General features: G+C 45.0%; 2 protein-coding genes across 6 annotated transcripts in view; one reads left to right on the top strand and one right to left on the bottom strand.

The window, feature by feature from the left end:
* Window positions 1–10,071, top strand: part of PKD1 (polycystin 1, transient receptor potential channel interacting) — a 117,838-nt gene extending 107,767 nt beyond the window's left edge. Inside the window, exons 37-45 of the mRNA XM_069734596.1 lie at window positions 407–546; window positions 621–742; window positions 836–971; window positions 1,067–1,192; window positions 1,282–1,456; window positions 1,566–1,853; window positions 3,592–3,726; window positions 3,922–4,236; window positions 4,339–10,071. Of these exons, the coding sequence (XP_069590697.1) occupies window positions 407–546; window positions 621–742; window positions 836–971; window positions 1,067–1,192; window positions 1,282–1,456; window positions 1,566–1,853; window positions 3,592–3,726; window positions 3,922–4,236; window positions 4,339–4,977 (2,076 nt within the window). The 3' untranslated portion in view covers window positions 4,978–10,071. The remainder of the gene's footprint in view (window positions 1–406; window positions 547–620; window positions 743–835; window positions 972–1,066; window positions 1,193–1,281; window positions 1,457–1,565; window positions 1,854–3,591; window positions 3,727–3,921; window positions 4,237–4,338) is intronic.
* Window positions 10,072–10,279: 208 nt separating this feature from the next.
* The window catches only part of TSC2 (TSC complex subunit 2), a 29,594-nt gene continuing 25,757 nt past the window's right edge, over window positions 10,280–14,116 (bottom strand). For all 5 annotated transcript variants that reach the window (XM_069734591.1, XM_069734594.1, XM_069734593.1 and 2 more), the window contains 9 exons: window positions 13,609–14,081; window positions 13,203–13,281; window positions 12,910–12,996; window positions 12,419–12,608; window positions 12,074–12,213; window positions 11,918–11,996; window positions 11,505–11,596; window positions 11,306–11,404; window positions 10,280–10,828 (listed from right to left, as the gene is read on the bottom strand). In XM_069734591.1, coding sequence (XP_069590692.1) covers window positions 10,667–10,828; window positions 11,306–11,404; window positions 11,505–11,596; window positions 11,918–11,996; window positions 12,074–12,213; window positions 12,419–12,608; window positions 12,910–12,996; window positions 13,203–13,281; window positions 13,609–14,081 — 1,401 coding nt within the window. In that variant the 3' untranslated portion in view covers window positions 10,280–10,666. The remainder of the gene's footprint in view (window positions 10,829–11,305; window positions 11,405–11,504; window positions 11,597–11,917; window positions 11,997–12,073; window positions 12,214–12,418; window positions 12,609–12,909; window positions 12,997–13,202; window positions 13,282–13,608; window positions 14,082–14,116) is intronic.

Below are 14,116 nucleotides of genomic sequence, written 5' to 3' on the forward strand. Positions count from 1 at the left end.
AATGCAATAATTGTATGTACCCCAAAGTGGCACCAATAAAAGCTACAGCTTGGCAGAAAAAATAAAAAAGCCCTTTTATCACACAATTAACGAAGAAAAAAACAATGGCGGAATAATCATTTTTTTCGCTATTGCGCTGCACTTTTTTTTTTCTTACTGTTTTTCTATACATTATTTGGAAAAATGAATGGTGTACTCAAAATCCCGTCCCGTAAAAATAAAAACAGCTGTCATACGGCAATGGGGACGGAAAAATCAAAAAGTTATGACGCTTGGTAGAAGGGGAGGAAAAATTTTTAAAAAAAAACGCAGCCTCCGGATTTAATTGTAGCAAACCCTCAGCTGTGAAAAGTATTAGGCCCGTACTGGAAAATCCCTTTAATTGGTTCTTTATGTATCTCTGCAGAACCTGATGGTTTACACGCTTTTCTTACTGGTTGTCCTCCTGACCAACTATGGCGATGCCTCTGTGAACCACAGGGCGTACCTGCTGCAGCGCTCGGTCCGGCAGGAGATGGGGAGTCACAGATTCATGCAGATTCGGAGGTAATCCTTGGCAGGATTTCACCGTACGTTTTGGGCATGCAGGAGGGTATCTGAGCCTGTCGTGTCCTCCTCAGGTCGGACGAGTTCTGGGTCTGGGCGTCTGACGTTCTGCTGCCGTTCCTTAACCACAGTCAGCGGGGGAGCTGCAGCAGCTTGTTGGGGTCGGCTCGCTTTCGCCAGATCCGGCTGAAGAAAGGTGCGATCCCGTGATCGTGTGATTAGTTTTCCTTTATCCCTATGGCCAGGTCTTGGATTGTTCTCAGACCATAACTCCTATCTTCCCCCGCAGCATGTGATGTCCACTCATCGTCCGGACATGAGACCTGCTCAGAAGAGTTTGATGACTCCAGTTATGATGTTGGTTGGCGTAATACATCTGACGCGTCCTCCCCCGATTGGTCGTATTCTCCACCAGACGATACCGGGTAAGTGCCGCCATATAGCGCCGGACGCCTCGTTAGTGACCGCCGCCTTCTTTTAGTCTATGGTTTCACTGTACGTCTGTTCTTCTGGTCTCCAGGGCCTGGTATTGGGGTTTCCTCTCCTTGTATGACAGTTCTGGTTACATCCAACTTCTGGGCGGCAGCTTAGAGGAGAACGTCGCCATCTTTGATAACCTCCAGCAAGATCACTGGATTGACAACCTGTAAGTTGTGTATGTCGTCAGGCCGTGTATTCCTCTGCCCGTTGTAAATTGTGGCCTGATGCCCTCGCCTGTGTTGTCTCTCCTTGCAGGACGAGGGCGCTGTTTGTGGAGTTCTCACTTTACAGCCCCGGGGTGAATCTCTACTTGTCTGTGACGCTTCTGCTGGAATTTCCTTTGGCTGGTAGATCGCTCCCATCAGCTGAGATCAGAGCCTTTCCATTACTGCCGCTGAGCAGCGGGACTCACCTACTTCTTATCATGATGGTAAGCAGCACTCTGTGCATCCTGCCTTCTACTCAAGTCACATCCAAAGCTGCATGACCATCATCGACCAGAGAAATCTTGGATGTAACTTGGTGCTCTCTCTTCGCAGGTCTTCCTCATGATGTTTGTCGTCTACTTCGTCCTCGCCGAGTGTCTATTTATCAGGAAAGAAGGGCGGCTTTATTTTACCCATTTCTGGAATTATGTCCAGTGGTTACTGACGGTCTTGACAGTGAGCACGGTGGTTGTATATCTGAGTGGTGGCAGCCTGGCCGACCAGCAGTGGGACAGATACCGGAAGGACAAAGCCTCATTTATCAACCTGCACCATGTGGCGTTCTTGGGTAACACATTCAACAGCCTCTCCGCCTCCCTGCTCTTCCTCCTGACAGTGAAGGTAAGAACTTGTATTATTTATGGCTTTAGTAGAATTTTTACTATCCTTGTTACCGGATTGGTGTTACAGAAACAAACGGGGTCCCTGCTCCTGACAGAGCTGTATTTGATTAGTACTTTGAGTGCACATGGGTGAACTGGTTTGAATGGCTCATTATTCTGTGCCCCTGTATCTCTGCTTTTTAACATACACAGTATGCAGACAAGTGTTGGTCTCTAGGTCTTATATAATTGAACTCCAGTTTCTCATTCAGCGCCATTGCCCCAGTGTATAACATCCGGCCCCCAGTGTATAACCTCCGGCCCCTCACCTCCTCAGTGTATAACCTCCAGCCTCCTCAGTGTATATGCTCCAGCCCCCTCACCTCCCCAGTGTATAACCTCCAGCCTCCTAAGTGTATATCCTCCGGCCCCCTCACCTCCCCAGTGTATAACCTCCTGCCCCCTCACCTCCCCAATGTATAACATCCTGCCACCTCACCTTCTCAGTGTATAACCTCCGGCCCCCTTACCTCCCCAGTGCATAACCTCCTGCCCCCTCACCTCCCCAGTGTATAACCTCCTGCCCCCTCACTTCCCCAGTGTATAACCTCCGGCCCCGTCACCTCCCCAGTGTATAATCTCCAGCCCCCTCACCTCCCCAGTGTACACAACCTCCGGCTCCCTCACCTCCCCAGTGTACACAACCTCCGGCCCCCTCACCTCCCCAGTGTACACAACCTCCGGCCCCCTCACCTCCCCAGTGTACACAACCTCCGGCCCCCTCACCTCCCCAGTGTACACAACCTCCGGCCCCCTCACCTCCCCAGTGTACACAACCTCCGGCCCCCTCACCTCCCCAGTGTACACAACCTCTGGCCGCCTCACCTCCCCAGTATATAACCTCCGGCGCCCTGCCATGTCGTGTGCTTTTACTAAAATCTGACAGATCGGCCGGTGGTGCAGAGCTCACTGATACCAGCACAGTCCTGTAATAGGAGCCACCAGGGTAACAAGTCCATCCATGACATTTCTTCCTCCTAAGGGTATGTGCACACGCTGCGGATCTCGCTGCGGATCCGCAGCGGTTTCCCATGAGTTTACAGTATAATGTAAACCTATGGGAAATGAAATCCGCAGTGCCCATGCTGCGGAAAAAGCAGCACGGAAACGCAGCGGTTTATTTTCCGCAGCATGTCAATTGTTTGTGCGGAATCCACAGCGGATTTTCACCTGCTCCAATAGGAAACTGCAGGTGAAAACCCGCAGCGGAAGTCGCACTAAAAACCACGATAAATCCGCAGTAAAAACCGCAGCGGTTTTGCACTGCTGATTTATCAAATCCGCTGCGGAGAATTTTGCAATGGAATCCGCAGCGTGGGCACATACCCATAATCTTCCCCCATCACCTATGATTGATATTATTGAGAAGGGTCCGCAGCAACTCAGCCACGAAGTGGAGACCCTGTAATGTTACAGAGCGGGGGGGGGGGGGGGGGGGAGGGGGGGGGGCGAGTGCTGAGGAGCAGGTTTGAAAGACCCAGGAAGGGTAGAGACGTCAAGCACTACCTGTCGCTTTTTTGTCCTCCTACCCAGCACTATGGTGAAATATTGTGTATGAATAAAAACCAGTGTTTATTTCAAGTTCTTCGTGTGAGTTCAGTTGATTCTCTAGTTTATTGATGGTCTCCAAGTATCAACATGACATTTAGAGCAAACTTTTATAGTTTTGCTAATTGTCTTTTTTTTTTTTTGTCAAGGTCGCCCAGCAGCTACGATTCATCAGAGAGTGGTCCGTCTTTGGGAAAACGTTGAGTTTGTCTATGAAGGAGCTTTGTGCAGCTGCTGGGGTGACACTAGGTCTGGTGCTGGTGTACGCTCAGCTTGGCTTTTTGGTAAGTTCAGTCTGATAGTCCCATGGAGGTAATGGAGTGGAGGTGTGCTTGCTTGCTCAAGGTCTTTTTTTTTAATCGGCAAGGGTCTCCTCAGTCTGCTTAATATTGACGTGTTTCGATCTATTGGGACATCACGTAGGAAATGTAAATTTATATTCTATTGCTAGTAATTATTTTTGCATCTCTTTTCTTCAGCTTTTCTCATCATCCTGGGAAAGATTTCACAGCTTTGGGGCGAGCATCCTCTCTCTGTTTGCTGTGGCTCGCGGAACTGTCACTCTAAAGGCCCCTTTCCCGTACACTTCCTACATTCACCATCTCTACTTCGCAAGCTATCTGGTGCTGGAAATGTGGATCTTGATGCGATTCTTTGCGGCCATGTTGATCAACAGTTACCGACAAGTGCGCCTGGATTTGTTCCGACCAGCGTTTGAGCTGCAGGACTATGAGATGGTGGAGCTCTTTCTCAGGAGGCTTCGGATCTGGATGGGTGTCAGCAAAGTAAAAGAGGTGAATGAAATGCATGAGTTTGCCCGTAATATCAATATTAACCTGCTCTTTGTTGACTAATTTGCAGAACTGAGAAAAATCTTTAACATTTTTGCATTTCAGTTCCGTCACAAGGTACGCTTTGAAGGAATGGAGCCGCTTCCTTCACGCTCCTCCAGCGATTCAAAGTCTCTTCGAGGTTCCACCCCTAGTGCGGCTTCCGACACCTCTTCCTCATCATCCTTTTCTACCATCTCTAGCCAGCTGGATTCATTCAACGCCGTAAGCACCAGAGAAAGAGCAGAAGTCGATGCTAACATTCAAAGATTGCTCCCCGTACTTGAAACTCTTCTGTCACAGTTTGATCTGGTCAACCACGCCACGGAAGAAGTGTATCAAATAGAGCGAAGTCTCGAAGATGTGCAAATGAAAATAGCCAAGAAAAGAAAGCGACAACATGACAGTGCTCCAACTCAGAGGTCACTAAGTAATTCCCAAGGAACACAAGGCCTCCACAAGAAGTCTGCGTTAAGTAGAAGTTCTAAATCTGAAGGGCACCACCGCTCGAAGAAGAATTCTCTGCCTACTTCACCATCTTCCACCGTTTCTCAGGTATTATCAGAAAGCACTTCAGCAAGCAAAATAATTACCGTGGACAAGGTCGTGGCGGAAGAACCAGCGCTCATCCCCATGCAGTTAACACAGAGCAAAAGGCGGAAGTCAGTGCGGGCCCACAACCGAGTCCACCCGAGTGTCAGTTAGCAGATATGGTGGCATATTATTGTCTACATTGGTAGAAGCTTCAGGAGCTTATTGGTACCTTCTAGATACAATTCAGGTTGTTGTATCGTCGAGACCCATTGTGGGCTCTCAATGGCTCCTCATGTTGGCCCTATGAACAAGCTACATATGATTCCCGCTTTCACAGCGTTTCTCAAGATACGTCAACAAGCACAGGTCCCTTTCTTTGTTCTAACGCCTTAGGCTCTGGAGGCTTTGGGAATTTTCAGTCTACAGGCCCTGGTGGCTTGAAAGCTTTTCTTTGGAAGCCCTGGTGGCTTACAATGAGTTCATGGAGCCCTGGTGGCTCTAGATGATAGTTTTTAGTGATCCCTGGTGGTTCATAATTTTTGCTTGTCGGCAGCTGGCTGTCCCACAACCTGACCTGTTGACGATCACTATGACTCATAGTTGGGAAACACTGAGCTACGAGGAGCTGCTTATTGTCTTCAAGAGAAGCATTTGGTACCTAGCCATCTTCAGTAGATGCTTCTTGTAAAATTATCGATGGTGCTTTTAAAAAGGGACCATAGCGTTTCAAAAGGACTTGCTGGTCAGTCCTAAGTTATCGCTGGTTTCAAGGTTTTATTCAGGGTGCTGCAAGAGCGTCTTAATTCCCTTTAGCACTGTAGAGAAATAATATCCCGAGTAGGTTACAGGGAAATAAAGGGAACAAAAGTCTACTCGGCTGGGACATCGTCTCGGGATGTGACGTAAGATGAGATCTCACTATGCACTTACAGAGAAGTTAACTCTTCTTTCAGATTTCTTAGATTCTGATCTCAGACTACCGCTGGTCTTATACCCCACAGTTACGTTTACAGGACACGACCTGCAGAAGAAGGTGGTTGAAACTCTCCCTCCCTCTCTAAGGCATTCCGCACATGGAGAGTTTCTTAACAATTTGCCTTTTCCGGAAGTATTTGTATTTTGTGTCTTGAAAAGCAGAGATCTCTTCTACGGTGGGGTGGAATTGATGTTAAATCAAGTTGACTTACAGGAACGCTTCACCAAATTGGGGCTGGTGGGATCCAAAAAAAAAAAAAAAAGACTACATCCTTTCATCGAAATGCTAGCATTCGCATGTGTGGTCAACCTGGAAAAGGAGTTCCCTTCTTATGATACCATGATTAATTTCTGTTATGAAGGAGTCCTTCTGTGGTTTCTGGAAGCAGAAGATCCAAGCACCACGCCGCTATAATCCCTGCTTGATTGGTCTACACGTCTTCATTACTGAATGTATTTCTCATATCCATGTTTGTACTTTTCAGCAATTTGCATGGAGCGCCGCGCACTTTAACAAACGTTGTTGTTTTTTTTTTTAATAATTTTTATTATCTAACCAGGCCCGAAACTAAAAGATGAAAAGGTACAGAATTTTTAGGAGGACCAATTTTCCACCACCGAAAACCACATCTCTATCTTATAAAGGGTTCAGTCAATAACAGTTCGGGAGACCATTACGTAATTAGCCGAAAAGGGAAAATGTCAAGCAAAAAAAACAAAAACTAAAGAAAACCTGAATCCAGAGAAGAATGTGTGTCTCCAGGTGATTGCACACAACTTCAGTCACCTCCATTATTTCTGTACGACACATCGATCTAGGAAATATGCATAAATAGTAGCACTTATATGGTTAAACCATACTTTCCAACTTATAGTCTCTCACCCCCACAATAAAAAAAATACATTACACCAGAATCAAAACTGTTAGCAGTTATGCTAAAACTTGCAGAAAATGTACAAAAGAATAGTAGAATAGGATTTGAAGGTGGGTGGGTGGGTAGGAGACCTAAAGAAAATAATTTTATACTCTAGTCACAGCTAAAGCTGCACTCGAAGTTCAGATTGTGGTTTGGGATTATTACACACCAGGGTGACAAATTAGACTGTGCAGAAAATGTGAGTGATCTAAACAAAAAAATAAAAACACACTTGTATACTGTTATGTAACAGCAACCGAAAGGAGGGATGTACTGCAGCTTCAAACCAGCATTCTCTAAATACAGCTCTGGGTGTGACTGGAGTACAAGAAATAATGGAAAAGTTATAGTTAAAGTGAAGCTTTGCTTTGGACGTTTTATCCATCCCCACCTCTGGATGTTAAGAGTACTTTACATGCACTTCCGCATCCAGAGATGGGTCCAGTCTGTACACCGCTCACATTTTAGTCTTCGTAACCTGCAACGCTCAGTGGCGGGTTGGAATATGTATATTTTTGTAATATTTGCTATATTTTCATAGCGCTGTAACCAAATCAATTGTGTAGATAGGAGGGGACCGAGCACAATTATCACTAGAGGTATTTAAGTTATGGATGTTGTGCTCTTGTATATATTTATATGTATTTTATATGAGTAGAATATTGCATATTGGCTTAAAGGCACAGTCTGGAGATTATAGCGTGGTGGGGCGGCACACGCGTCCTGTCTCTTGAACACTTGATTAAATTGGTCAACACGACCCATCCTCTGACACATTCACAAGTATTGAAGGGAACAGAATATTCCACTTAAATTATTTTTTATAATATATAATTTTTTTCTTCTCATTTTTTCCCTCCTTTTGTAAATATATAGATTTTTGTCTATTTTCTGCAGCCTATCAGTATTATTGTATAGAAAGAAAAAAAAAGTGTTACGTATAATGCTCTGCAAATGCCTCATTGGTTGTGGTGGATTCCACTATCTAGAGTTTTTTTTATTATTTATTTGTACGACAGTACATCATTTTACTTTATTTTTTTCCTTTAGTAGATCATAACGTGTTTAAAAAGAGACAGACAGCGGCCGATCATATAACGCAGAAACTAAACATGTAAAAGCGCTTATTTAATATATTTGAAACAGTTTGTATATTATCAGAATTTTTTATTTTAAATTTTCAGTCCTCATTTAGTTTTTGTTTCATGGTAAGTTTGTGCCCCCTCCGTAGTAACAGTATATTTCCCTGTCCCCCCTCCAGATAGGACTCATGTAATTGTAGGGATGGCTGGACCAAAAGTACATTACATATAGGGACCCAAGTTTAGATTTCTTGGTTAAAACTATAGTCGCGTTGAGCCGACCTTGGATTTTACAAACTTATAAAAGTTTCTTCTTTTTAAGTCGGGTCCATTGCAATGCTAAACGCAAAAAGGAGTAAAAATAAAAACCCACTAACCAATAGGACCCAATTGGGGGGGAGAGGGGAGGGATTTTTTTTTTTTTTTTTTTTTATCAACTCCATGAGCTTGTATTTAAACAGATTATTAGTAGTGGACAAACCCTTTATAGTGAACAGAACGTTATACTCCCAGAATTGAAATACAAATACAATCCTGATAGACACTCATGGCTACTAATTGAGCGCTAATGTCGGGCACCTGCTATAGACTTCCCTGCAGCGCCTCCACAGGGTATGTCAAGTATTACACTTTACATCAACAGCTTGTCTGGCTACTACAGGTCCAAGAGAGAACCTGGGCAGAGGACCTGGGCTTCAGGTGTACAAAAATGGATTTTCAGAACCATTTTACACCTTTCTTCTAATTGTGCACCAATGACATGAAAACATTACTGAAATGTGGCACAGGGGAATATGTACGTCACCCAAACACTTATTTAGCGCGCACACGAGACACTTACTTGAGACAGTGGTTTAAACAAAAGTAGATTTAAAACTGAGGTAGGCCTCAAGGATCAAATGTTTCCCCATAGCAACCAATCAGAGCTCAGCTTTCATTTCTAAAACAGCTGTGGAAAAATGACAGCTTGTCTGTGATTGGTTGCTATGGGAAACGAGGCCTACATTGAAGATGGCAGTCCTGTTCATTTTTTCCCTTCCTTGCCAATGGCCATTTTTTGTCAGATCTGCAGATGTGAATAGCACAGGTGCACCATACCTGCCGCTCGGGCACTCAAGCCGAAAGATACCAGTAGACGTGACAACAAAGGCCCCCCTACAATGCAAGAGTGAGCGAAGCTGGATTACCCCTTTAATGCCAAACTATGAAGGAAGAACAGTCCTGGGAGGAAAGGTTCTGTACAGGACATTAAAGGGGGTTGTCTGGCCATGGGGTACAAGTCCGGAGATTCACTAGGTGACTGCAGACTTGTGTCAGGATTCTCTGGGACTGGACACAAGTATGCAATCTTAATACATGCTGACTAGAAGTGTGTGGGCTCGCTTAATGCAGGTTTATGGAGCAAGACCAGACAAGTCTAGTCGGGATGTGGCCAAAAGTAGGCAAAATCGCAGAGCTACAGTCACATGACCACCCACTGACTGCACCAGAGGATTCCTCAACGCACAGTGATTGCGTGCGTCACAGAATGGCTGCAGACTTGTGCCCCGAGGCTGAACAATCCTTTGAAGTGAAGTCTGCGATACCTTTATGCAGACAAATTTACTGCTGGATCTAAAATTCTTAGGCAAAAATAAATATATATATATATATACACATACACACATATATACACACACACACACATATACATACAACAAAGAAACGCTTTGGTAGTCTCCATCCTGCAACTAACTACAAATACCAGCAAGCCCAGAATTGTACTTCTATCATGGCTGTAGAGCCCATCCCATTAAAAACACCGAACGGCACTCTCCATCTTGTGTGCCAGGAATGGAAAGCCATTACGTTTACAACCACGATTTTCTTATGTTCTAGGTAATAAATGTCCGCTCATGACAAAAGTCGCCGATCCGGCGGCCGCAGAGAGCCCTTCTATGTACAACATTGCACTTACCCCTCCCCGAGCCCAAGCGGAGCCTGTATGCTTTTGCTTTTAAATTGTATGGTCAGAATTGTAAAAGATTATTTATTGCCCAGGGAACAAGATTCCTTTTAGAATTGGTATTAACCCTTATTACGGTACAGCAGAGGCCGCCATATTGGATATTACAGCTGGTGACAGTCTCCTAGGGAAGCAGTAGGCGATCGGTAATCCTTTATTGCCATTACCATGGAGGAATCTTGTTCTCAGGGGTGGCATCTTCACTATTGCCTTAATGTTTTGTAAAATGCGCTACAATGCAACTTGTTGGACAAAGTCATAAATAAAGATGGCGGCTGAAAGACGATGGTGCGTGCTGGTGTTCTGTATGAAAAGCACAATGTGGCAACAATCACAGGAGACGCTGTAGGCGGCTGCATGTCGCATGCAATTTACAGCCACGTTCAAGGGAGGAAACATACAAATGTGGCAATATCCTTATAGGAGGTAATAATTCATCCGCACTATGCAGATTGCTGGTTGTTAAACAGTAAATTTGTCCCATCAAATAGAAAAATGTTTTAATTAAGTTTTTATTTGCAATTGTGCAGAAAAACAAAAAAAATCCTGAAAAGAAAACCCTCGCCCCGCATGTTCAACTTACTGACACTGTTCCTGCAATTCATTGCTGGGCATTTGGTACGGATCACATTTCGGAGGGGATATGAGGAGGGTGGTGGAGAGAGGTGAAGTCTTTAATAAATTATTATTTCAATAGAGAAAATAATTTAAAGTCTCTTAAAATGTCCGATTCTGGAGGCCGCAGAGCAGAAGGATCTAGTGTTTGGTGTAGTAGTCTGTGCTTTTTTTTTTTTTTTAGGCAGGGACCCATCCTGCCCCTTCTGACCTTCAGATCTATATATGTAGGACGTACCATTTGTCTAGTCCAGACTCCCAAGATTTTATGAAAATTCTGTGAAGTCGTCCACAGCCGATATGAGCCTCGTTCGCTGTCCAGTTTCAAAAGAGCCGTTGGCAGAAGGGGGGTTTGGCGGGTGAGGTCTGGTGAGGGTATTCATGGGGTAAGGCATGTTTGCGGTAATTTCTAACAACTCCTCGTGAATCTAGAAGAAACAAATAGCAACTGAAAACTCACACAAAATAAAAATAATGTATTTCTTCCCCCACCCCCCTGGATCATGCTTATCGGATTTGTGGGGGTCCGATACTTCACACCCTGACATTATTTCACGGTGCTGATGGATTTGTCATGGCATCTGGATGCCTGCTAAGGGGCTCCATATCTACCATCTTCAGCCTTAGAATAAAAGTCATTTTCTCTAAATACTTAAAAATGACAGCTTTCAGAAGTGATGAATACTACAGTTCTGCAGGCCACCACTAGAGGGAGCAGATTGCAGTAAGTACTGCAGTATGTATGCTGTTGTAGAGCTCCCTCTAGTGGTGGTTGCAGGCAGTTAGATTTTTATCATGTAGCTCTATGGCTGTGTAATGGGAAGAACGTTCCGTCGCCCTATAATGATTTATTAGGCTGAAGATTAAGAGTTGAAGTCCAACAAGCCGCCGTAAAGGCAATTTACCTTTGGTCTCATTTTCTTAATATGCCTCAATCTCGCAATCCACTTAGATGGGTATATGTCAGTGGGATTTGATCTACTGTGATGAACCTGTGAAGCCATCTAAAGACCAAAAGAGAACACATCACACACAAAAAATAATATATTAACCCCCTCATCACCGCCCTCCAAAAAAAAAAAAAAAAAAAAAAATTGGGCTCACGTTTGAATGCAGCGCCATCTGTCGGGCCAGGAACGGAAGGTTTTTATCAGACACAATCTTGGCCACAGATGTGTCGACAAGTCCTTCCATATCTACACAAGAAAGGGGAAATATTCGGAATCACAAATTATCGATATGCTCCAAACTCCCCTAGTGGTGGAGTTGATTAACTGCAAAAAACATTGATGCAAAACATGCTGCTCATTTATGGAATTTTCCCACCATACGTATTCATGGCATATTGCTTAGATATTATTGGGTGGTCTTGTATCTGGGACCCTCACCCACGTCTGGAATTTGTAACCGTGCCATTGGCTTGCAGTTCTGATTATGGCCCTGGTTCACAAGAGTCAATGTTTATACTTAAATGGGAAAACCCTTAACAATAAAATCATGAAGCAGGAAAGCGTCACCTTTCCGACACTGTAACGTCACCAAGTTGCTGTCACAATCCAAGGGCTGAATGTTCACGTCCACAAAGTTGAACTGACCCTACAGAGAAGGGAAGAGATTAATGTTCCTGCCCGTAACGGTGAAGAGCAGCGAGCGGAAGGCAATGAGCGGCGTACCTTCAGAGTCCCCAGCTTATAGAACTCTCCAGAGTCGTTATACACGATATTCACAAAGTTGTTGCCCACGTGTCTTTTCTTGTTGCAGCGGTACGGGTCGATCTCATTATTTGGCATAAAAGTAGTGATCTGGAATATGACTGAGACACAAGGGGAACGTTAAAAGGGGAAAAATCACAAGACGACATTTCCTTGATCACTGCAGGTCCTGCTCACAAGACCGGCTGTAGAATGTGGCAGCGACCTCTACAGGTGACGTGTAGTATTACATGCCGGATAGGTAGTAGTAATGCAATAGGCCCCGACATGGGATGCCAGCTGTTGTGTCACGACCCTTCCCTTTACCTTGCATGATGTCATCATGCCAGCAGTAAGTGAACTGCCCGTCATCTCCACCTTGCCCGTCCAATCCTCCCAGAAATATCTTGTCCGGCTGCGTGTCCTTCAACTCGATCAACTTCCCCAGACCGGTCAGGAACTGCGTGTACCTATAGGATCCATGTTCATTCGATAGGATCGCCCGCTCATTTCCAATCTTTGATATGAAAGATACGAAGAAGCCTTAGAAGTGTACTAATAAATTTCAGTACCAATATTATTGGAATATCCCTTTAAGAAGGATAAGTGATAGAAGTTCCCATTTTGGTGGGCAGACCCTATCTAATGACCAGTGCTGAGGCATCTGCACCACAGCTATTCATTTCCAATGGAGCTGGCAGAGATAGCCGAGGTGATAACTGGTTTCTACTGTACCACCCCTTTAAGGACGGGTGCCTAACAAGTCCATTTATGATCATTCCCGCCATTGATCTTGATGTTAGAGCCAATCACCATACCTGCCCTTCTCCAACATACAGGACCCCTATCTTGTGAGTGTCGTAGCTCGGGATCCCGTCTAGAAGCTTCATGGTTCTTTCAAATGTCTAGAAGTTAAAGGGAAAGGTTTGCATTAAAGGGATTGTCCGGTCAAATGTTAGTGGGGGTCTGATATCCAGGATCCCCCCACCACACACACACACATCAGCTGTTATAAGCTGCAGATCCTCTATCCAAAGGATGGGTCATCAGTATCATTTACCCATAGAACCCCTTTAAGAAAAAAGGGATAAAGCAGATCTATGAGAATTACCTGAGTATTTGGGACCAGGATGGGCTTGTTAGACTCATCCCCGAAGAAAGGAGAGTGGTACAGCTGTAGAAATACAAAGCTGGGGGAAAATAATATGGTCAGATGGATAGAAGGGGTCATATCCAGTATTGCAGCTCAGCTCCATTGTAGTGACCGAGGCTGAGCTGCATTACTGCACACAACTGCGCTGTCTTAAGGATTCTGCAAAATCCCTTTAATTTACCCAGATTTAAACACTCGGCCATCAGACCTTCCTGAAAATAACTCCCAAATTCTCAGAGGTCCGAGAGCAGGACCCCAGACCACCAGACACTACTGCCGAGTTCTCCAAGTAAACAGTATTTGTGAGCAGTGTTATCGTCCCTCCATTATTCCTCCAGGAAAGAGATCAATGACAAATTATTACCTGGGGTCTATTCCGGGCACCTTCTCCGCTTTAGTGGTCTTGGTGCTGTTCTTAAAAGCATCAATGTTAATCCTCCTGCCGCGTCTTGAAGGTTCGGAGTCAGAGATGGTGTGCCCCCTTGGGCGGTACCCACATGGTGACTGCGGAGACTGTTGTGACAATCCTGGCTCCAGTCTAGCACCCGCTTCAGGTTTCGGGGTCATGGGAGCAGAACTCTCCTCTTCCAGTTCGCTGGGGGCAGGGTCCGGGCTTTGGGGTTTTGGTTCTAGAACAGAAGGTTGGACGGGGTCTTTAAGGTCCTGCTCCCTGGGCTGCTCCTGCAAGGTCTGAAGCTCTGGGGACGAGCTGGACTTGCTTAGTGTTTGTGAGGGTTGGAACGGAAGTTCACGTGTAGACCCTTCTATAGGAATCCCCCCGAGCTCCAACTCTGTCTTTTGGGATGTAGACTCCTCCTGACTGGAGGTGGAGGACGACTGTAGAAAAGACGTGAAGTAGATAGCAAGAATAA

Source organism: Ranitomeya imitator, chromosome 7 (genome assembly GCF_032444005.1).
Source record: "Ranitomeya imitator isolate aRanImi1 chromosome 7, aRanImi1.pri, whole genome shotgun sequence".
Taxonomy (NCBI): Eukaryota; Metazoa; Chordata; class Amphibia; order Anura; family Dendrobatidae; genus Ranitomeya; species Ranitomeya imitator.